We start from the raw sequence: 23,287 nt of genomic DNA on the forward strand, positions 1-23,287 counted from the left end.
TACATGCCATTGGAATTTTCTCATATTATTGAGCATAATTCTTTTCACCTCCCTAAAATCTACAACAGTTAATGATCTGCCACTCACTGCCATTGTAGATGCGGAATGTTTGGTGGCAGAGAAAACTCCATCCCATTATATGATAATGAGGTATTATATGCTTAACTCCATCCCATTATGAGGTATTATATGTGTATGCGACCTGTCTCCGTTCTTATGAGTCATCCATCCTCCTCACAGTGCTAAAGAAAAGAGAAAAACCATGGCCACGTTCCTATCCAGGTCCAGGTCGTGGATTTCTCTGCAAAATCATGCAGAAACTAGCTCTTCATCATGTCACAGCACACCAAATCTCCTCGGTTACAACCACCTAAAAGATGTGTTCTGTCACGGCTTGAAACTGAGGAGAAATTTTGGAAGAAAAGAGTTGGTGGGGGTGGGGAAAGCGTGCAGGTGTAGTAGAAGCTGCAGTGGCAGCGGTATTTCAGAGGATGACCGGAGATTTTTGGAGGTGCTGAGGGAAGTTCAGCCTCATATTTTCTTGCATAGAGGCACTACATTTGTCGTTGTCTTATCTGGGGAGCTTGTTCATAGTCCTTACTTGGACGACTCGCTCAGGGTATCTCTCTTTCTCTCTCTCTCAAGTTTACAGCTTTAACACTGTCAATGAGAGAGTTCAAACAGTACAGAAAATTATTAATTATACTCTTTAAGTTAAAAATTATATATGTGAATCAATGCTGATCTTTCTTTTTTAATTAAAAATTTTAACATAAATAATTTACTGTTAATAAAACGACAAAATAAATTTTAATATATAATATATATACATAAAGAAAAATTTTTATTTGATTTAATTTATTATTAATTAAAAATATAAATATATAAATTTATATTTTTAATATGTGAGTTTAATATATATATATATATATATATATATATATATATATAAAACAAAACTCGTGAACTTTTGAAGAGGTCGAGGAAAAGCAAGAACATAACGGGCATTGACCACAAAATAAGGCTTCTTTTTCAAATTCGAACAGCAAAATATGCTGTTGAACGATTAAATATCGCGAGGCTCGTAGACTATCCAAAAATCTGATTACTTGATTAATTATATATGTTTTAAAAATTAAATTAATTTAATTTAATTTTTTATTTTAAAAATTTATATATTTAATTTGATTTAATTTTTTTAAAAAAAATGATATCAGGTCAAATAGTTAATTTTTAAATTAATTATTATTAAATTTTAAATTAGAGTTAAAAAGAAAAAATACAGCTGAAATTAAATTTTAAATGAATCAAAAACAAGTAGAAGAAAACGTTAAGATGAAATTAAGATTAATAAATCAAATCGAATTTAATCAAATTGATTTTTTATTTTTTAAAAACGAATCAAACTAAAATCCTCACCAGATGCCGACCTGGTTACGCACCGCGCGACCCCAGTTCTTCCTCGTTGACTAACACAATACTAAATAAGGTAGAAACTTAGAAGCAAAGCAAGGCAAGTAGGCAACGGAGGCGGGTGGTCTGTAATTTTTTTCCATTGGTGAATCTTCTTGTATATTCAGCAATCAAGCTTCTTTCTTTACACACTCATTTTCCTGTATTCTTCTCCTTCTTCTTCTTTTCTTCTCTTGCTCATTTTATGGCCGCTTCCTATTCAACCCGCTGCATTACTCTACAAAACCTCGCAGAATTATCTCCTTGCCCGTTCTCTCGCCGCCACCGCTTCATTCTCGAGGATAGTAAAGGAACTGTTGAATTACGTCCTCAATCTAGGCCTCCCAAACCCTTTGCTTTGGTCTATAACCAGGGGGGGAAGGGAAATTCGGTGAAGCGCAATGTGTTTAATGAGTCGGAGACCGGTGCTACTGTTGAGGAAGAGACTTATAATTCCGTCGAGGACGGGCAATTCGTGCGGTGGTTTCGCGAGGTCTGGCCATACCTGTGGGCATATAGGGGCGGTACTTTTGTAGTCATTATTTCTGGTGAAATTATTTCTAGTCCCTTCTTGGATCCCATTTTGAAGGCAAGCACTTTATTTCTTTAACTATAAATATAATATGTGCTCCAACGAGTGAGAAATTGCTGGAGAATTCATTAGAAAAGTAACATTAGTAGGAGTTCTTTGTTTTCCAGTAAAGTGAAATTTTGGGATTGAAGTATAAAATGAAGAGTTATATCTATATGCAGGATATAGCATTCCTTCATCATCTGGGAATCAGGTTTGTGCTTGTCCCGGGGACCCATGTTCAAATTGATAACCTGTTGGCCGAGAGAGGTAACTGCAAATTTTCATTTTTGGTTGTATTTGTTTGAAATTCATATTTCTTAATCAATTTGTGCAGTTTATGGTCACACCCCTCCCCCTGCCCCCTATATTGTTACTGATTCTTGATTTACTTGATTGACTTATTTGGCGTTGGTTCTGTGTTAAACTAGCTGTTGTTGATAGTCTTTATCTGTTATCTGAATTGCTTAGGTAGCACCTAGTGAGTGGCGATTCTTTTATTGCAGGGCATGAGCCTAAATATTTTGGTCAATACAGAATAACCGACTCCGAGGCTCTAGCTGCATCAATGGAGGCAGCTGGAAAGATTCGCATGATGATAGAGGCAAAACTCTCTCCTGGGCCTTCCGTATGTAATATCCGTAGACATGGTGACAGTAGTCGTTTGCATGATGTTGGTGTCAGTGTTGCCAGTGGTAATTTTCTTGCCGCCAAGGTACTGTTTTGGTTATTACATCGGTATTTTAATATCCTTAGTTCTTTTCCTTACTTCAGGCATTTATTTATGTGAGATGGTCATTACCTCTGGGCTCTGGCATAGTTTGCTTACTCAATGTCAATGTCACTATGAGTTTCTCTAATGTTCTTTTCCAGAGAAGAGGAGTTGTTGGTGGCGTTGATTTTGGAGCAACTGGTGAAGTAAAGAAAGTAGATGTTACTCGCATGCGTGAAAGGCTTGATGGTGGTTGTATAGTTCTATTGAGCAACCTGGGCTATTCTAGCTCTGGAGAAGTTCTAAATTGCAAGTATGCTAACTTATTCTCTCTTTCTATCATTATTTGAATGGATGAGTAATTTGAAAGAAAACTACGTATTGTAAACTGTCCTTATTTGTGCTTTTGACTGTTTTCTTAAAGTTGAGCGAACCTAACTCTTTAATGAACTGACTGAAGTCTGTTGATACAAGAAATACCTGCATAATCATTTTTTTTTGGCTTTTGGCATCCACAATTGTTTGTTCCAAAAGATTGATGCATAATGCTTTATGGTTTCATATATTTCAGCACGTATGAAGTTGCTACAGCATGTGCCCTGGCTATTGAGGCAGATAAGCTTTTATGCATTGTAGATGGTCCAATTCTTGATGAGAGTGGACACCTTATTCGCTTCTTGGCTATTGACGAAGCAGATATGTTGATTCGTGAGCGAGCTAAGCAAAGTGAGATAGCAGCTCACTATGTGAAAGCTGTTGGCAAAGAAGATTTTTCTTCTTTCGAACACAATGATTCTGTTAGAGTTTCCCTTATGTCACAGAATGGTAAGCCTCTTAGTGGAAGGCATAGTGCTACCTTCCAGAATGGTGTTGGCTTTGACAATGGGAATGGGTTATCTGGGGAACAAGGTTTTGCCATTGGAGGTCATGAACGGCAAAGTCGATCAAATGGGTACCTTTCAGAATTAGCTGCAGCAGCTTTTGTTTGTAAAGTAAGTTCATGATGGATGCTTTTAAATAAATGATGTCTGGTATCACGTTTTTGACCTTTTAAAACGGTCTTCAAATTAATTAGATATTGAAATGGATGCAATCCATGATGTGTTCTGATCCCAAATATTGCTTTACAACCTTCTCTCCCTGGGTGCTTCCTTTTTCTCTTATATATTCTGCAAATTTTAATGTGAAAAATAATTGAATTTGACCCTTCTGCTGGTATGCACTAAGAGTTGGGTGCTGACTGTTGCTGAATGTAGTAATTCTGTTGTTTTAGAGATGGGTAAGTCTTTTGTAACTCTTTTCCAGGCTTATATACATTATTAAGCATTTGTACTAATGGGCTAAAAGAAATAATAAACTAAAATTTTCTCATGAATATAAATAAACAAATAAATGAACAGTGGCTAACAAAAAAGAGAATGCAACACTACTTTTCTGTTATATATCTGATATGAGAATCTCTAAGATATTTCTTTTTCTTTCAAAAATATATATATATTTTTTTTTTCTGAAAATCAATTGTCCTCTTCAGTCTTTAATATCAATTTGCATGTGAACTTCATTTAGCTATATAATGCAGATTGGAAACAGTTATCTTGAATGTAACATTTTATGTTTTAAACTAAATATGTCATAGAGATGATTATTTAGATTTCTTGATATTGAAATCCTTGGAAATTCTGTTTTATGTTTCAATTACTTTTGTGTTTGGTGTCTATCTGCTGATTAATTTTTGTGCTATATTTTCAGGGAGGTGTTCAAAGAGTACATCTTTTAGATGGGACAATCGGTGGGGTTCTATTGTTGGAACTTTTTAAAAGAGATGGGATGGGGACAATGGTGGCTAGGTATGTGATAACTTACTCATTTTTGATGTCTAGTGTTGATTTAACTATTTGATAACAAAATTTTAAACAGCATGCATTCCTTATTAACATCTTCCTGTCCTTGATGCACATTGTGTTCAAATGTTAGATTTCCAAGTTTTGTGTTCATTGAACCTTTATGATATTTTAGTTGCTTAGCTATAAGCTATTGCTTTTGGTGTTGTGTACTGTCTTCTAATTACAAGAGGTTGACATAATGCTTTTTGGCTTTCAACTTTAATTAGCATGTTTGAACCTTAATCAAGGCTGTTTATCATAAATGTGGAAATGTCAGAGAGAGAGAGAGAGAGAGAGAGAGAGAGAGAGCTAAAGAAAACTGAATTAGAAAGAAAATTTTCCTCCTGTGGTTAGCAACATGAAGTGATTCTGCAGCATGTAGTTGAGTGATTTCCAGGTTTATATCCTTTTCATTTAGGAAGTTCTTTTAGTTTTCGTCATCGATATTGGCTTACCCTGCATCATTTGTTTGCATATGTGCTGCAGAGATGGCATTTACATTAAAATACTACGAAAAGTAGATTGATTAGATTTCTCCTCTGAGGAAGTTTTGGTAATCTATTATGCTAAATTGGTGCATTTTCTCCCCCCTATCCTGCTTTGTCCAGTCTGCTTCTCATTTCCCATTATAGCTCTCTCATTATGTGATAAATTTACATTGTAAGCTCAAATGACCAAAAAATGTCTTTTTGTTTTCAATGTTGATAATGCAAACTATTATTCTTTAGAAACCTTTTAATTTGTAAAAGTAGTGATTTTATTTATCAACCACTATATATATATATATATATATATATATATATATATCATATATATATATATATATCATATATATATATATATATATATATATCACTCCCTCACTGAATGGCCCCATTTTTTACCATTGTCAAATTTATGACCACAATCAATGAAATTAGAAATATTGTATAAAGTTGAAGAAGCATGCAAAGGTCCCCTCTTTTTTTGTTTCCCCTCCTCCCTTCTTCCTTCTCTCTTGGTCATTTGGCCTTTGAAATATCAAGTATAATTGAGAGAAAAGTTTAAAAACTAAAATGAAATGAACGTGAATGCATTTTTTCCCCTTCTCTAAAATGTGGAAGCTTTTTTCTATGGACTACTTTTATGGGACACAATGCATAAATTGTAAATGTATGATGTGATCCAATTTATTGTGTTGGATGTATAAACCAGTTTTTGAGCTCCACTATAAGTTCATGATTATAGTGAGTGGTTTTCTAATATGTAATGAAATCTCTTTGATCAAGTGGTTCAAAGTTTGAATCATAAACATCTCCAATTCTTATGATCAAATTTTAACCCATGGCGATGGCAGACCTGTGCTTGTTCACACATTCAAGCTAAATAGGTTTTTGTGATAGAAGGCATATTAGAAATATCAAATCTATTATTAACTTGGATTTAGACTTAAAGTAGCTTTTGATGAAACATATAAATTTGAAAATGTGAAGCACTTCACTTTGAAAGCTGTATTCCAGATACCAGGCTATCTGATAAAAGTTCATTTACCTGATTAAAATGATGTTGTTGTGATATGATATGCTGAATCACACTTCCGAGTTCCGATTTTGTTTATTCCTTCATTGATTTGTGGTTTAATATCTTGTGTGCTTAGTGATGTTTATGAAGGAACTCGGATGGCAATGGTGACAGATCTCTCAGGAATAAAACGAATCGTACAACCTTTAGAAGATTCTGGTGTATTGGTGCAACGGACTGATGAAGAGGTTTGCTGTTGCCAGACCGCTACTGTTCTTAATCTGATAAAATTATAATTTTGCAATGATAAGAAAATGATATTCTTATCATTGCAAGGCAGAGACAGGAAAAGATAGCTGACACTGCTGGGCAGTTATGTTTTGTTTGAACTGGAATTAATTGGTTTTCTCTTGTTTGTGTTTATAGCTGCTTAAAACTTTGGATTCATTTGTTGTTGTGGAAAGAGAAGGTCAAATCATTGCTTGTGCTGCTCTTTTCCCTTTCTTTGAGGAGAAATGTGGAGAAGTTGCGGCTATTGCAGTGTCTCCTGAGTGCCGTGGACAAGGACAGGGAGACAAATTGCTTGGTATGTTTATTGATGTCTGTTTGTAGTATGTTTTATAGTGTCTCTATTTTTATTTCTTTTGCTGCTAAGATCATGGATATTTGAGATGTGAAATGTTGAATGTAAACACAATGGTGGTATACAACTTTGTTTGGGCCATACCAAATGTCTGTAAAAATCTTGTGTAATGGTCAAAATTTTGGACTATTTTTTTTCCTAAATATAACTGCAAATTTTATAGTTTTAGTTTAGCTTATTGAATTCAAGAGTAGGACTATGTTACCCAAAAAATAAACACAAATTTGTGAATAGAATGTTGAGGATGCAGTGGGATGTGGTTTGTAATTTTTTGAAGGAAGTGTTTGACTAATTTTATAGTTTTTGCCCATTTTTGCAGTGACTCAGTATTAGATAATAGAGATAATGCCTTGCTGTAAACTTCAAGCAGTTCAGCTTTAAACATATTAATGGCCCGATGCCGTTAATGGTTGGTAGAAAATTGAAGAATATATAACCCATGAATCATGAACTGAACATCTATTTGGCATTTAGTATTTGGGATCTGGAAATATTTTGCAATGAACATATAGGAAAACCTTCTTCGGATTTGCCCAAAATTTTAACTTTTATGTGTAAACTACTTCTACTAGGATTGTACCTATACAAATGGTGAAGACCTTTATCCTCTCCATCAGACCATGACACTTCTATTCTACTTTTTTTCCCCTTGTCTATAATTCTTATCCTTTTACCATGTGGACTTTAAAACATATTATGAATGGTGTATTGATGTGCACTCGGTATCTAACAGAACTAAATAGTGAAAAATGATCCATATAGCTGACCCCAATTAGTTTGAGATTGAGGTTTAGTTGTTATTGTTGTTATTGTATGAATAGTGTATTGATTTTGACCATGTTTGCAGATTTCATTGAGAAGAAAGCCTCCTCCCTAAATTTGGAAATGCTCTTTCTGCTTACAACCCGTGCAGCAGACTGGTACATTTTCTTTGTTAAATACCTTAAAATACATGTGCTTAATAATCACTTTAACTCATAGTGCGTTAGAAATAATATATCAAAAGAATTTGAGAGTAGTGATTTTTCTTCTGGCCATTACTGTGCTGGAATTCACTCTATCCTTTCATCTCATATGCATTTTTAAAATTTACTTTATTTCATGACTGAGATGTCTTTAGTAACTTGATGGCATAATGCAGGGGAATGACATATGTCCTCTGGTAGGTTGTCACTTCGAATCATTTTTAGTTTCTTCCCTTTGGTTTTCAAAGATAAGGTTATTTCCAGTATGATAATTCTGTTTTTAAGACTATAATAAACATAACTTAGAGGTACTGTTTTGTTGTAAGAGTATAATTCTGGTATTTGGTTATGGGATGAATTCATTCTGCTGACCCTACATTTATGGCTAAAACTTACTCAATTGTGGAGGTAAGTATAACTGTCATTTGCTTTTAGCTGTTGGATTGTCACTTTTGAACCAGGCCCTTTGAACCAAGGTTGATTCTAGATCTTTGCAGTTTTGAACGAATTGGTTATTTCCAATACAATTAGTTGCGGACTTCATATGGTTGACTGCAATTATTAATTTTGATAAATCATTTTTTATTATAGGATTGCGCATTTGAGAGATGTAGAGAACAAAATAAAAATTTGCTGTGTATAAAAACTTGTCTGAACTTCAAATGCATTCCATCTACCTAAGATTTTAAATGAGGGCCAATTAAATATATGCATTTTGTTTTACAGGTTCAAGAGGCGTGGCTTCTCAGAATGTTCAATTGATACGATACCAGAGAAAAGGAGGAAGAAGATCAATCTATCCCGTAATTCCAAGTATTATATGAAGAAGTTGCTGCCTAATACAAGTGGAATAACTGTTAATAGGGCATTTAGTTAAGGATTGGCATCCTACAAAGGTTATGTGTTTACTGACGTTAGTTAAAATATATATATATTTTTTTTGTTTTTGAGAGGGGCAGAATAGAGGGGAAATTTTTGTAGGCATCTTGAATGAGTTTGGCGCCTGATTTATCTCTTTGGTTAGAAGGTTGAACAAATCGTAAATCAGAAGGTTGGTTGCTGTGTCTTCCTCGTGATTCTTTATGACTGTGAAGTTGGTATTCAAGACAAAAATCTTGATGCAACAGCCCAACGCAAATACACGACAAAGTTAGCTAGTTCAGATAAAATTTTTGATGAAATTTGTAGTATTTAGTAAACAAGGTAGTTGTGAGGATCTCTATGCTATAGCCATTTGTTGGACTGTTGTAGTGGGATAGCGTTTCCATAGATACATTATTAAATTAAGGAGCAATGGGATCACACAAAAATCTCTGTTGTAGTGTTGTCAACTTTCTTCAGTTTTTGTATGGTGACACTAATTCTAATTAAGCAGTGTTATGTAATTTTCAGATATCTCTCAAATTTTTATTTTATCCTTTTCAAGAAAAAAAATAAATTTATTTTAATAGTACGACGTAAAAGATATTTAATAATTTACAAGATTTATAAACAAAAATATAAACCAATCTTATTAAAATTTTAATTGAATATACATAAATGATCTCAGGAATTTTCTTCATTCACTTTACTCCTTATCACGATTCATGGAAGTACTCTAGAAGGTGCCAATTTGTTTGAGCAAGCCAATAGTGTTTGGCATTGCTCCACTGGCCCACTCGAAAAGAAGAAAAAAGAAGACGATGATGATGATGGATGGTTTCTAGAGGACTTCCAGCTGCTTAAAGCCCAATGCATGAAACGCGGTCGCCACAGGCCTTCCTTCACTCTTTCATTTCACTAATTTTCATTACACAAAATTAAACAAGAGACTAACATATGGATTTTACTGTACCTCAGAGATTCAATGGTAATTTACTCAAATGATAGAAATGCCAAACCCATGGAATGCTGAATAATAAATACTCTAACCCCATGATCTCATCCCACACGATCACTCTAAAAGGCCTCCTTTTTTCCAGCCAATTTCATGATGTTAGGTGATATAGAAATTGTGATCACAAAATTTCTACCAATAATCCAAGGACATGAAAATAAGTTTATTGTAGCCTCATATCAAGAGAAAAACTAAAAGAAAAAATGCAAAAGAGCAGACCCATCAATCCCGTTTATTATGAGAAGAATTCAGTTGGGACAGAGGTTTTGCAAGAAAGTACATTGTCGCTACATGCCGAAAATGTGCAGTGAAAAAAAATGCAAACCATATTGCGCTTCTCTTGTGCAGCCAGGAAATAGAGTTGCTGAGAAATACAATCATTTGTCCTCTGTTTTTGGAAGACCCTTAAACTTGAAATTATCTGCATATGACTTGACCTGAAAGCAGAAGAAAATAAGTTCCGAATGATAAGAGATATAATATAAGTCACATTTTACAAGCATAAACAGAAATGAAAGTGTAGTCAATATCAGTGCAAGAAGCATTAATCTAGGCATCAAATTAACTATCAGCCTATGGAACAGAGATTCTTTAAGCACTTGGTACAATACTACAATGCCTCAATTTTCGAAGTTATGCATCACATCCTGAACATTTATCAAACCAATATTAGCATGATTTTAGATCTATAAGACACCCCCCGTTAAGTTGGAGCATATAATTTTACCACCTTCAACTATTATGCAAATGGAATTTTAGTAACATAGTCCATTAGTATCAACCCAAAAAATTGATAGACAACCTTACTGAAAAATACTATAACAAACATAAGGTTCATCAGTAAGGCATGTGTGGACAGGAACTTAAAAAAAGCTTCTCGTATCCTCAAAGAATGCCTTAGCTTATAAAAGAAGATAACAAAAATGGTTGAACAATCAATTAAGCGTATTATTTCATTCTTTTTGTTTGTAGACTTTATGAGGAATGGAAATCTACATCCGTATTCAACCAAAATTGTACAAATCTTTAAGATGATCATTCAGACTTGCTCCAACCTAGACTATAACCTCAAATAAATAAGACACTCATGAACTATCCTTGGAAGAAATGGAAATCTGCTAATACAAATTACGTAAAAATAGTGAGATGAATTTCAAACCTTCAATAGTGGCGTTTGACGGTTTCTAACCTGTAAATAATTTCAAGAATTACTATCAAAAGCAAGAAAAATGGAAACCAATATTTGTAAATGATAGAAAAGGAGGAAAAGATAAAAGGTGAAATAATGCAAATGACAACAACCACCATAACAAGAAGAATTAATCTGAACATTATCAACTGGCTTTTTCATCTCCTGATTGAGGGAATTTAAAATCGCACTAAAAGTTACAACACTAATCGCCTATTAAAACGTAAAAACTAATCTAGCCTCATTCAGAATTTGGCAACACATTTACTAAAACGGTAAAATTTCAAGGGTAAAAAAATTAAAAAGCTAGAAAAAAAAAAGATAAAAAATTGTTCAAGAGATGGAAATGAAAGAAAACACTGCCCCTTCCCATTTTTAGGGAAGAGGTATCTCAGAATATTTCAACAAAGGGACAACAACATCAAAATTGCATCTCAAGTTGTGTTCCTGTCTGTGGAATTCCAACTAGCAATAATATTCATTTGTGTAGTATTTTGAGAAATGAAAAAAACAAAGAAGAGGCATATAATCGGAACAAAGACAAAACTAGTAAAATCATTAAGAAGCATGATAGAACAAAATCCTAATTTTTTTTAATGAAAAAAAAAGCCCCCAAGGAATGACGGGACTACAAAGAATCAGAATGGACAAAAAGAAGTACCAAACAAACTTGTTTCAGGTTGTAAATATTGGGAAATGAAAACAATTAAAGCTCACCACATATTCCCAACCATGTCGCTCAGCAAATGCCTTTGCAGCGTCTTCACTATCAAAACTGAGTCCGGCATCACCAACATTGGCATATGGATCCCCTGTGGATGTCCAACCCATCAATGGATTTTCCCACCTGCATAAATATTAATCAGAGATAAATAACAGTTAATCAAGTGTTCAGGGTAGCAATTTTCATAAAATACTGGAGCACTGGAAAATTTTATAAACCGTTACTTTAAACAAATGGGTACAATAATTAGATGAATTTCCAAGAAAAATTACTTGGAAATCAATGATGTCGGCAGATGGTAAAGGAACCACTCAATATTGCAAAATAAAGGATACTCAGTAGTCATATGATAAGAAGAAAAAAATTATGCTTCAGGATTTCAAAAACAAAGTCTTGGATGGTCCACAGACTTTCCAAAAATAAATTTTTTTCTTAGCATAAACATGGGAATTGTCAGCATCTGCAAGCATCACTACAAAGGGATCATTATTCATCAAAATTCCTCATTCGAAAGCCTGCCTAGCCACTACAAATCATTTGAAAAATCATAATGACCCACAGAAAAACATAGACACGAGGATGAATGAAAATCCTCCCAAGAGCTAAAAAGCCAAAAGAGAACATACTTTTGCGTTGACATAAAATTGATTTTCCACCTTCCAACTTTTCCAGATCCTTGTTGTGTTGCAGTTCTAGCTGGTGAGTAAATTACCACCTGTGATTAATATCAGAACTAAAATGGTAACGAAATCATCAAAGGGAGCAGAAAGCATGCTAAAATAGCAATGCCAATCCAGTGGTGAAAGATAAAGAACAAAACAGTGCAGAGTAGCAGACCTCAATGTTCATCAACGTCATGCCAACATATACAGATTACGTGAAAGATAAAGGGGAAATCGCATACTTTCAAAATGGGTAAAGAACTAGCTTGCCCCAAAAACAAACTTAATAAGAATAGCAACCAGCCTTCCATATCAGTAACTTGCAAAAGATAAACAAATCTCTTCCAGACCTTGCCTCAAGAATTATCTACGAGCGACCTAACACTGTGTGTGACAGAAACATCATAATTCACACTTCTCCCTGTAAGCTCCGAGTATCAATGTTCAAAATGGATTGAAAAGAAATTCCAAAATGGCCTATTAAATACAGCTATCACAATTAAAATGGTAAACTTCCAAAACCCTAATCAATCAAATCCACCTAAAATTGAAGTAGAAACGCATCCACATCATCCGTTAACTGTGCAATTCAGGAATCAACAAAAGAATGATCCAGCGAAAACGAGCCAGACTAAATATATATAAGGAGAGAAGCGCGGTACCCTCCTGCGAAGGTGCTCTTCGGGGATCCCAGAGACCATACCGATCTCGCCGGGCTTGGCCTGCGTCTCCACCAGTGCGTCCGTGGTCGCAGAGAAGGGTCTGGAGAGTGTGCCCAGTTTCGTGCCCAGGTAGCGACCATGACTCCAAAGTCGATGCAGGGAGCTTGCCATCTTGGCTCTAGTAGACTAGTGAAAATGGGGCGCGTCCTTGGAGTATAGGAGGTAATGGGGAAAACAGCATCAGTGCTAAGGAAGATTTGGACAAAACTTAAATAAGCCCTTTTAAACTATTTTCTAATGTCAATTAGATCCTTATCTTTTGATTTAATTCAATCAAATCCTTATAAAATTTAAAATTATAACTTAAAATCGTTTTCTATTAACAAAGTAAAAAAAAATTAAAATAAAATTACTTTATATAGGGATAATGGGTCAAATATTATATGTATTCGATCCAACCAAGGTATAATAGAATAGATTTAGATATTATATAATAAGGTTTAAAATATATTCAGTTTTAAAAAATTAATTTGATTAGGATTTAGATTTTACATATTAAGTATTTATTACTTAAATTTATTTATATAAATATTTAATTAAATATAAAATATATTTTTTATAATAATATTTATAAATTTTTATATTTTTATTTTATATAAAATAAAATTAAAATATTTTGTGAAATTATTAAATTTTAAAATATAAATTACAAAAAAAATTATTTTTATATAAAATCTTAATTAAAAAATATAAAATTAAATGAATTTCAGTATTTTTTTAATAATAATAATCAGATTCAAGATTTAGATTTTAAAAATATTAATTGAGTTTAAATTTAGGTATATTAATTTTTACATGTACCTTATATATTATCATATCTAACTGTATTTTTAATTATTTTATTTCAATGATTAATTATAATAAATTTCATATAAATTTTATGGGCAAAATATTTTCATATTATATATATATATATATATATATATATATATATATATATATAACAATTATATTATATAAATTAAAATTAATTAGAGACGATTAAATATTAATCTTGTAAAATAATTATTACTTATAATTCACCTTAAATAAAAAAATTTTGAATAAAAATTTAAAATTTTTTATTTTTTAAAACATTTTGCATGTTACACCTATTATAATTTAGATGAAATAAAGCTTTGTTATTAATCTAGAATATATTAAAGACTTAATTAAACTAAATTAAAAATATGAAGACTTTTAAAAATAAAATTATGGAGCTAATTTCAACTCTTAGCCAAAAAGATTTTGTTGACCTGTCTCAAAAATTGCAAATATGCCCTTCTACCTTAAGATATATGAAAGAAATGCTTCTCATTTTATATTATATTCAATTCTATCTATAACAATTCTCCAAATATTTATATTTAATTTCATAATTAGGGTTTGTTTAATTGGAAATAAATTATTTCAAAAATTTTAAGTTTTTAAGAATTGCTTAAAATTTATTTGTTTTATTGGTTACATATTTTGACTTTTTGAAAAGTCAAAACTTTCGTTTTCTTAATTATACAAAAAGTAATTATATAACCGTAACTCAATTAAATTACATTTTTAAAGTAGGTTTTTTTATAAAACAGACTATTTAAATTAAATATGTCATTTAAATAATTATATTTTAAAATAAAGAAGGATGCATTTAATATAAATTTAAATTTATATGAAAATGAGTTTAATTATAATTAAATTAAATATTTATATTGATATATACGTAAAATTAATTAAAATATCTATGTAAAGTTTATAAATTTATATATAAAAATTTTTAAATTTATATAAGGTTGAGCTCTTTATAGACGCACTCTATTTATTTTTTAAATGTTCTTTGATTTGAATGCAAACTTATAGAAACAAGAAATTCCTAATAATATATTTTTGGTTAAATATTCATTCATTTATTAGTTAGATTTAATTTTATTAAAAATATTTTAAAAATATTTTTTTAAATGTATTAAATTTGTATTATTTAAAATTGTTTAAAAAATATAATTTTAATCTATGAAAAATAATATAAAAAATATTTTAAAATCAAGGATATTTAAGAACGTTGGCTAGGAATATTTGAGCAATTTTGGGTGTATTTGGATTTCATGTAAATAATATTGGGAACTTTTGAAAATTTTAAAAACTTCAGGGGCCGAAGTGAAGAAACATGTATTACATAGTTGCAGAGGAGGAACCAAGGGGCATGAGATTATTTTACATTTCCATTGAACGGCCAAAAATAAAGTCCTTTCATTTATGTATTTTTCACTTTCTTGTCTGCAAATCCCAGAAACGTAAAAAAATTTTCAGGATGATCCTCATGTGAATTCTTCACTTCTCTCACATTCTCTTCCAACTTATCGTTGGTTCCTCTGATTAGGTACTACCCCCACACACCAACCAAAAACTTCACAGCAATTTGGTTTTCCATTTGGTTTCTTCTTCTCCAAATATATGATGATCAGATTCTGTGTTTTTCAATTTATCAGCTGAATTTATTCATCTCTTGTGTGATCTGTGGTAAAATTTCCTTGATTTTAATTGAATCAGGATTCAGGTCTAACTGCAAAGAAACGGGAGTTCTTGCCTTATTGGGTTGCTTAGTTCTATGCCATAAGCGTTTTTGTTTTTTCTTTCTTATGTGATGTGTGTAGAGGAAAGGCTTGATTTTACCTAATCTGAACATAATTTATAGAAATCCATTGTGGAAATGGGTACTGGAAGAAAATTTCTGTTGTATCAAATTTTAGCTTATATACTTTGTTGCTTAATTCCAGCTTAAAGAAGTGCTATCGATTTCGATTTTGTCACTAAGAGAGTAGGCAAATTAATTTTATCTACTTTTCTGTACTGGTATGCATTCACAAATTCAATGTTGAAGGAATTTGTCACTGCCTCTATAGGCCCAACTTGCCGGGCAATTGTTTTGCTGCTTTTTTTTTTTTTTGAAAATGTTATCTTCTTGTTACATATTTCCTGTTAATTTAAGTGCTCGTTGGTGGTGTTGTGCTTTGGTCGAAGTATGTCCAAGGTTCGTGTACTATTTGGTGTTTGATTATATTTATATGGGCGGATTTGTTTAAAGGTGGCAGAATTCAACTGTGCAGATATTTGCTGTGAGATTGTTGAACCTCCCTTGATGGGTGCTCCTAAGCAAAAGTGGACAGCAGAAGAAGAGGCAGCTCTTAAAGCTGGAGTGCTTAAGCATGGGACAGGCAAATGGCGTACAATACTTGTGGATCCTGAGTTTAGTGCCATCTTGCGGCTAAGGTCAAATGTTGATTTGAAGGTATTACGATCAAAACCTTTAGTACGTGTATTAATGTATGGTAAAAAAGCTCACCTTTTTCTGGTTAAATACCAAGAATTTTATGTGTTTAGGTTCTGTTTATTGCAACCTTATTGATGCAAAAAAAAAAAAAAAAAGGCTAGTATTTCTGTGGTTAAGTGCTGGTCTCAACACAGAAGCTCAAGGTTCAAATCCCAGCCACGCTTCTTTCCCTTTACAAGTTTCCCAAGTACAAGAAAAAATAGCTGTCTTTATTTATATGATTTTTAGGGTGCTGTTTATAGTGTATTAACCATGCGGTTTAATTCTGGACAGGATAAATGGAGAAATATAAATGTAACTGCAATATGGGGGTCCAGGCAGAAGGCTAAGCTTGCACTTAAAAAGAGTGCACAGACCCCTAAACGTGATGATAATCCTAAGGCTTTGAGCGTTATAGTTCAAGGAAATGAAGAAATTGTTGATGCTAAGCCTATAGCAATTTCTAGTGGAACACCGAGGAATGTTGGTTCAAAAGAACTACTTGCAAGGTTACATTCCTTCTGATGACATGATATTTGCACTTTGTTAATTTACTGAATATGAATTTCTTTGATGGTGGCTTGTAATGTGGGTATTTTTTTTCCTTAATTGGAATCATATCAAATGGTTTATGCGTATATCATATAATTCAATAGGTGCAGCCAAGTATTTTACATGGACAAGCTGGGGAGTGGGTTAGGCTGTCCCAAACAGGGTTCAATTTTGTGACCAACAATCTGTAAACAGGCTGTTATAAATGAAAAGAATCTCAGCATGAAATATGTTTGTTGATGAAGGTCAATAAAAAAATTTTAAAAAAAAAGTATTGTAAACTAGTTCTTTTTCTCTTCATGGCACGATAACGAGCACATTAATTCAACAAGAAATTTAAAGTTATGCCCATAAGTCCTCTTACATGAAGTTCTCATAGCTTTTTTAGGCTGTTCTTAAGTTTGCTGATGGACTGATTCATGAGCTTCATGGATTCAAAAACTGAATCAGAAGCAGCAAAAAAAGTAGCATAAGAATTTTTACTTTTGGGAGCATATGTGAACCGGATAACCATTTTAAATTCACTAGCCTTGTTAATAAAATACCTTTTATTCTAAACTGGGACATATACAGCCCTGTTGGACAAAATGTTATCAGCTCCTTGTGACTTGTTTGTCTTTCCCTGCCGCTTTCTCTTCCTCCAAACACTTTAATGCCCCACTTGGCCCTTGTGTCATTTGCATGACCACTAGGGTCTACAGATTTTGTTTTTGTATTTAATTATGTCAAATTCATTTGGGGTGGCAAAATAATGTAAATGACTACAAATTTTTAGGAGACATTTTAAATGAAGACATTATTATTTAAATGGTGATTGGTGAGATAGGATATTTTGTTTATGTAGAAAATGCCATCCGTGACATAGATAGAATGATATCAAAGTTTGTGAGAACTGAGAACCTTGATTGTTATGATCTATGAATGATTTGTACATTCAGAGAAAGAAAGCTACAATTTCCTGCAACTTGCTTGAAAGTGAAGGTGGGAGATTATTGTGGTTCAAGTTCCTGATATTGTTGTATTGGAAATCACATTGTCCTTTTAATGATTAACTCTGTTGGGACAACTTTTGTGGTTGTAGGTTGGATAATCTAATATTAGAGGCTATTACAACATTGAAGGAGCCAAGTGGTACTGACAGGGCTTCAATTGCTTCGTACATAGAGGTACATTCACATATATTTCTTTGGGGAAGTTTGTTTGTTTTGCTTTTTTGGATGAAATACTCAAGAAAGTGGTACTACATGCTTACATAATGTGAAGATTTTATCTTTTCTGCTCTACTTTCTCTCTCCCTCTCCCGTCTGCGCTCGCTTGGTCTCTCACAGCCTCCTTTTCTCCCTCCCTAATAATTGTCCATATAAATAATGTAAACCAGAGATTTTGTTTCTTGAATTTAAAATTAACTATATGCATGAGAAAATAATAGTGTGTGCTGATTTTGGAATAAAATAAAGTCAAGACTGCCATTCTTTTTTTCATAAACTAATATATTTTTTCAAACTGATTTTGACCTTATCAGCTTTTAAATTTGTAGGAAAAATACTGTGCACCCTCAAATCTCAGGAAGTTATTGGCAGGAAAATTAAAGCTTCTGGCTGCAAATGGAAAGTTGGTCAAGGTAATTTGATGCTGCAGGCTGCAGCTCTATCTTGGCTTGAAAAAAAATGTTTCCTTTTTGGAAATCTAAGGCAAATTTGTAGTCTAAGAGCAAGTGTCCTTGGTAGAAAATATATATATATATTTTTTGGGAAAATCAGTAGCATAAATCTATAATTCTGCTGATTATTTTCACTTATTCTTTTCTTCTTTCTCTATAGTTCTGCTGCAATAGACCTATAGTACACTGGGTACGATCTGTAAGCCTTAAATTTCTGCAAGCACTATCTCTTTATTTCTGAACTTATTTCCTATGTATTTCAACTTTTCTCTTTCTCTTTTCTGCTGTGCCAGCTCTGTCCTTCATAATCACTTTGTTAGGGTCATAAAACGTGAACATTTTCTGACCACTTGAAGCTAATTAAAATTACATCCACTGCCTCCAAAGTAACTATTAATTCCTTTTTTTTTTTTCAATGTCATTTCTAGAAGTCTAGGGTGCATGACAGTGAAATTGTGGTGAAAATGCTTGGCCATTGTCGGTCACAGATTTTCTGAAAGGTGTTAGCAGAAAATAGTTATGAAAAGTTGCGGATAGAAAACTTTAAAAATTTGGTTTAAAGAATAGTGGTTAGCTACTGTGGACTCAGTAACACATTCATAATGTGGAAAGGATTTTCAAAGAGTGTTTTTGAGCCCATGAAACTGGAAAAATACTATTAGAAAGAGTGTGTTATATGATCATAAGATGATCATTTCATCTTGTTGTTTTTGTTTGTTTGTTTTGACAAATGATAGGTAAAGCATAAGTACAGGATTGCACCTAGTTCAACAGTTTCTGAAGGAAGAAGAAACACGCCCCACTTACTTGCAGAGGGAAAGCAGAAGGATTCTTCAAAATCAGAGAAGAGTAACACCAAAATCCTGACTAAATCCCTGGTTGATCAAGAGCTATCAAAGATTAGGGGCATGACTGCCCTCGAGGCTGCTGCAGCTGCAGCGAAGGCAGTTGCAGAGGCAGAAGCTGCAATTGCAGAGGCTGAAGAGGCAGCAAGGGAAGCTGAGGCAGCAGAAGCTGAAGCTGAAGCAGCACAAGTTTTTGCCAAAGCCGCAATGAAGGCATTCAAGTATAGGACGCGCCATCTATTGAATGCTGTTCTCAGCAAGTCTTCCTAAAGGTATTTTTACCATAAGCTGTAGATAAGTATTCAACTTAGAAAATGTTTTCATGGTTTTTACTTCTTGTTTGAGCCCTACAAATGAAAAATTCAGGTGATTTAGTGGATGTTTGAAAGGCCTGAGTTTTGAATTATTTTATTTATAATTTTCTCAGTTTATGTTTTATTTTCTATTATTTTAATTTTTTTTTCAAGGATATACGCTGAACTTCATAAAATTTCATCCAACAATCAGGTTAATTCAATTCAGGGATATTGTACATAATAGTCCTTGAATTATGTCAAAATACACAAGTCAATCCCTCTGTTTTTAGTACCTGACAATTGAGTCCATAATGTTTAACTTTGTTAACAAATAAGTCCTTACATCCAAAAGCAAACTAAATTGCTGTTAAATTGTGTGGAAAAAACACAATTACCCGTACTTTCACCAATATTTAAAAAAAAAAAGAAAAAAGAAACAAAGCCCTAAATGACAACTCTTGTTGTCATTCTTTCCCTTCTTCCCTTCCCAATGCTTTATCCCGGCTTTCATGGTGATCAGTTGTCTCACTCCTAGCTTTCTTCGCCATGAATGCATGACAATCATCCTTCCTCTCCATTGATTAGTCCAAATCCATAAAATCAAATACTTCCCCACAACAAATCGAAACCCATAACTCATAACAAAGGGAAAGAATCACTATTTGTGTTTCTTATTGCTGTTGATCCTGCTTGTATCTTTTGCAGTGACTTTGAGTTCTTCAAAGGGATGTGGGCATGAAAATATGCATCGGACTTTTCAGGTGCAGCTGTATGAAACCCCTAATGTGTACATAACTGTAAATGAGGTTTGTCTTCTCGCAAATGCAAAAACTATGAAGGCATGTTCCTTTCGTTGGAAATATATAGTTTTTTGTTTTTTACTTCAAAACTTTATAATGAGGGAAGAGTAGACAATCAGAAATAGAGCACTAGATTGGCTATTATATGCATGTATTTTTTATGGTTAGTCAATCCAGTGGAAGAGTGATTTTAAAGTAAATGCATCTCTCTCTTTAATTTCTTCTGCATGTATGTGTGCATACTTGTGGATTGCTGCATATGTATGTCAGAGTTCAGAAGAAAATGGGAAAATCTTCATGTAAGTTACACTTTATAGATAGGTCGTGATTCACAGAACAACATGGCACTATCTAATGAGTTTTGGCTTAGCAATACTTCAGTCATTTTTAATACTATAAGATTTCGAGTTTCAGTTGAAGGCAAATGAAAACCAAAATGGCAAACTCGGATAAGAAGTCCACATATCTAATGATACGTCCTTAGATGCTTCCCTCATCTTGATCAACCTTTTCTTCCTACCAGCACATTTCATTATTCAAATAATTATTATCAATAAAATTCTTAGTGCAATATTTTCCCCCATATCTAGTTCTTCAAAAGAACCAAGGATTGAAATCCAATCCTTCAATAAGTTCAACAAGTTAAAAAGTCCTGCTAAAAATCTTTTTACCTAGTCTTCTTAATTCCCAAACCAATTAATTGTTGAGAGAGAGAGAGAGAATGCATTTGGGTTTTTTTCAGGAATCCATCGTTTTCAAGCCCCGGAGTGTAGAGGTTGCATTTGGATTAAGGATAAAAGGTGTAGTCCCTAAAATGTCAGGGAATTTGTATACATCGGTAACCATAAATATTATGGAATGAAATACAGAATTTATCACAAAACCAAAAGAGAAAATGACATTATGTACGGTTTCATCCTTTATGCAATGAATGATTGTGTCAATTCAGAGAAAGATGATGAAAGGAGAATTGCCTCTCAACAAATCACATAGATGTTGCTTTCATGGTAAACCTTATAGTATAAACATATGGTGAAGATGGTGTAAAAGGAATGACATGAGAGTAAGACCATAACATTGAATCCTTGATGGTTATCCTAACATTTTCATTTATCACAAACACTTAAAGATAATGTTTACATAAACATAGTTTTAACAACTCTACATGCCAAAATAAACTCATCGACTCAACTACAAGCTACTACTGTGCATCAAGCAGCAAGCAGTTCAAGATGATCTCATTTCAAAAAGAATAGCATCACTTTCACATGATCAACTAACCCCTTGAACTCATGCAGAATTTCTTCTCATTAATATTCAATCCCAAAGCTCAAAGCTAATCATGAAGCAGATAATCACCTCAACACTGAAAACCTCAGCAACAGAAAAAAAAATCCAGGAAAAACATTGACACCACCTGCCAAGTTAGTGCTCCAATAATGATTTCCAGTTATCAATTATGGTAAATATTGTAGTATTCTACATCAGAACAAAAATTACAGAGAACCCAGAATGGAAAATAAAAAAAAAGAAGGAAGAAATTTCATTCCAGTACCACAGTAGCCCCCAATTCTTTGAGCTTCTCAAGAATGGGATTAGCCTCCTCTTTAGTGATCCCTTTCTTCAAAACCACAGGCACTTTCTCCACTAAATCCTTAGCCTCCTTTAAACCCAAATCTGTAAAAGTCCTAACTTCTTTTATAATCTTGATCTTCGCCGCGGCATCGAATTTCTCCAGTTTAATGTCGAACACCGTCTTCTCCGCCGCTGGCTTGGCATCCGCCGGTGCGGATCCAGGGGCAGCTGGGCCCGATAAAACGGTCCCAGAAAGAGCGGGGCCATAACGATGGAGTCCCATTTTGTGGCGGAAGAGAATCGCATAATCGTGTCTCTCGAGCTTAGTAAGGTCAAGGAGCTCGTCGGCAATGCGCTCAAGTTTCTGGGTTCGAGTCTCGGAGGCAGTGGAGGTTGCAGAAGCAGTGCAGAGGGAACGAGAGATGGGTTTTGGAGTGAAGGTGAAGAGTCTGATGAAGGATTTGGAGCTCATTTTTGTGGTTACAGAGCGCATTTTTGCGGAGAATTTGAGAGGGTTTATTTTATTGGATCAGTAAGGTAGACATTTTGGAGTATGCAGAGCGAACAAGGAAGCTTAGCTAGGGTAAATCTAGAGATGGGCCTGGTCTGGTTTGAAATCAGAATCGGACCTATTTAAAATGGGGATTGAAATCAATTGTTTTTGGGCCACTCATGGCTCTTCCATTGGTTGGCAATATCATCTTTTTTTTTTTTTTTTTTTTTTTTTTTTTTTAATTTCAATAAAAAATAAATCTATCGAGATTTGTTAATTTATGCCTTTTAAATTTTTTAAATATAAATTTATTTTTCATAATTTATTTTTATTTTTATTTTTATTTTTATTCTTCCATGAGATATATTGAGTCTTTTTATGAGAGTTTTTGTAAAATATGGTTTTCTTAGACTATTTATGAAAGTTTTTCTTGAGATTTGAAATCTTGATGGCACTGGGGTATTGAAATTCTTATCATGGAATTTATATATAAATATATAGGACTTATAAATTTAATAAATAAATTTTTTGTATTTTAATTTTATAACAAATTCATTTAAATAAAAAAAATTTATTATTATTAATATAGAAACAATTTAAATCATTCAAAAACATAAAAAATCATTTATGATTTATAATAGCCACCAAGTGAACATCCTTTTTTTTTTAAGTTGCAAGTTTTAATATTCTGTCAACTTATTAGTGAATATTAAAAGAAATATTTTTTCTAATAAATTTTATATTTTGATATTTTTAATATTTTATTTTTATAATTTTTAAGTTAAAAGTACCATACTTTATTTGAAAACATATTTGTGACTTCCCCACACACACATATATTATTTCAATGTAGATGAGTAAAATAAGCTTTTTTTTTATATATATATTTTTGA

The 23,287-nt window shown here is 32.9% G+C and overlaps 4 protein-coding genes across 8 annotated transcripts; 2 read left to right on the forward strand and 2 right to left on the reverse strand.

The window, feature by feature from the left end:
* Positions 1–9,121, forward strand: LOC110654623 (probable amino-acid acetyltransferase NAGS2, chloroplastic). 3 transcript variants are annotated; one of them, XM_021810652.2, is made up of 10 exons: positions 1–619; positions 2,206–2,293; positions 2,530–2,738; positions 2,897–3,048; positions 3,307–3,727; positions 4,485–4,582; positions 6,255–6,366; positions 6,545–6,704; positions 7,609–7,681; positions 8,453–9,121. In XM_021810652.2, exons 1-10 carry the CDS (start codon positions 263–265, stop codon positions 8,601–8,603), a joined length of 1,821 nt encoding a protein of 606 aa, XP_021666344.2. In that variant the 5' UTR covers positions 1–262; the 3' UTR covers positions 8,604–9,121. The 3 variants fall into 3 exon arrangements, with proteins under 3 accessions (XP_021666344.2, XP_021666343.2, XP_058010415.1); XM_021810651.2 differs by lacking the exon at positions 1–619 and adding an exon at positions 1,454–2,041; XM_058154432.1 differs by lacking the exon at positions 1–619 and having other exon boundaries at positions 2,209–2,293; positions 2,495–2,738.
* Positions 9,122–9,818: 697 nt separating this feature from the next.
* Positions 9,819–13,102, reverse strand: LOC110654624 (NADH dehydrogenase [ubiquinone] iron-sulfur protein 4, mitochondrial). Its single transcript, XM_021810653.2, has 5 exons — positions 12,840–13,102; positions 12,142–12,230; positions 11,509–11,638; positions 10,762–10,791; positions 9,819–10,039 (listed from the first exon to the last, which is right to left on the reverse strand). Exons 1-5 carry the CDS (start codon positions 13,008–13,010, stop codon positions 9,980–9,982), a joined length of 480 nt encoding a protein of 159 aa, XP_021666345.2. The 5' UTR covers positions 13,011–13,102; the 3' UTR covers positions 9,819–9,979.
* A 1,969-nt stretch (positions 13,103–15,071) lies between these two features.
* LOC110654625 (telomere repeat-binding factor 2) lies at positions 15,072–20,526 on the forward strand. Of its 3 annotated transcripts, none has more exons than XM_021810657.2 (8): positions 15,072–15,243; positions 15,949–16,152; positions 16,468–16,682; positions 17,807–17,891; positions 18,263–18,346; positions 18,546–18,575; positions 19,123–19,502; positions 20,232–20,526. In XM_021810657.2, exons 2-7 carry the CDS (start codon positions 16,003–16,005, stop codon positions 19,498–19,500), a joined length of 942 nt encoding a protein of 313 aa, XP_021666349.1. In that variant the 5' UTR covers positions 15,072–15,243; positions 15,949–16,002; the 3' UTR covers positions 19,501–19,502; positions 20,232–20,526. The 3 variants fall into 3 exon arrangements, with proteins under 3 accessions (XP_021666349.1, XP_021666348.1, XP_021666350.1); XM_021810656.2 differs by having other exon boundaries at positions 15,971–16,152; XM_021810658.2 differs by lacking the exon at positions 18,546–18,575 and having other exon boundaries at positions 15,971–16,152.
* An 877-nt stretch (positions 20,527–21,403) lies between these two features.
* LOC110654627 (uncharacterized) lies at positions 21,404–22,495 on the reverse strand. The gene has a single exon (XM_021810660.2). It carries the CDS (start codon positions 22,392–22,394, stop codon positions 21,870–21,872), a length of 525 nt encoding a protein of 174 aa, XP_021666352.2. The 5' UTR covers positions 22,395–22,495; the 3' UTR covers positions 21,404–21,869.
* Between the last annotated feature and the right edge of the window lie 792 nt (positions 22,496–23,287).

This window comes from Hevea brasiliensis, chromosome 10, assembly GCF_030052815.1.
Source record: "Hevea brasiliensis isolate MT/VB/25A 57/8 chromosome 10, ASM3005281v1, whole genome shotgun sequence".
Lineage (NCBI taxonomy): Eukaryota > Viridiplantae > Streptophyta > Magnoliopsida > Malpighiales > Euphorbiaceae > Hevea > Hevea brasiliensis.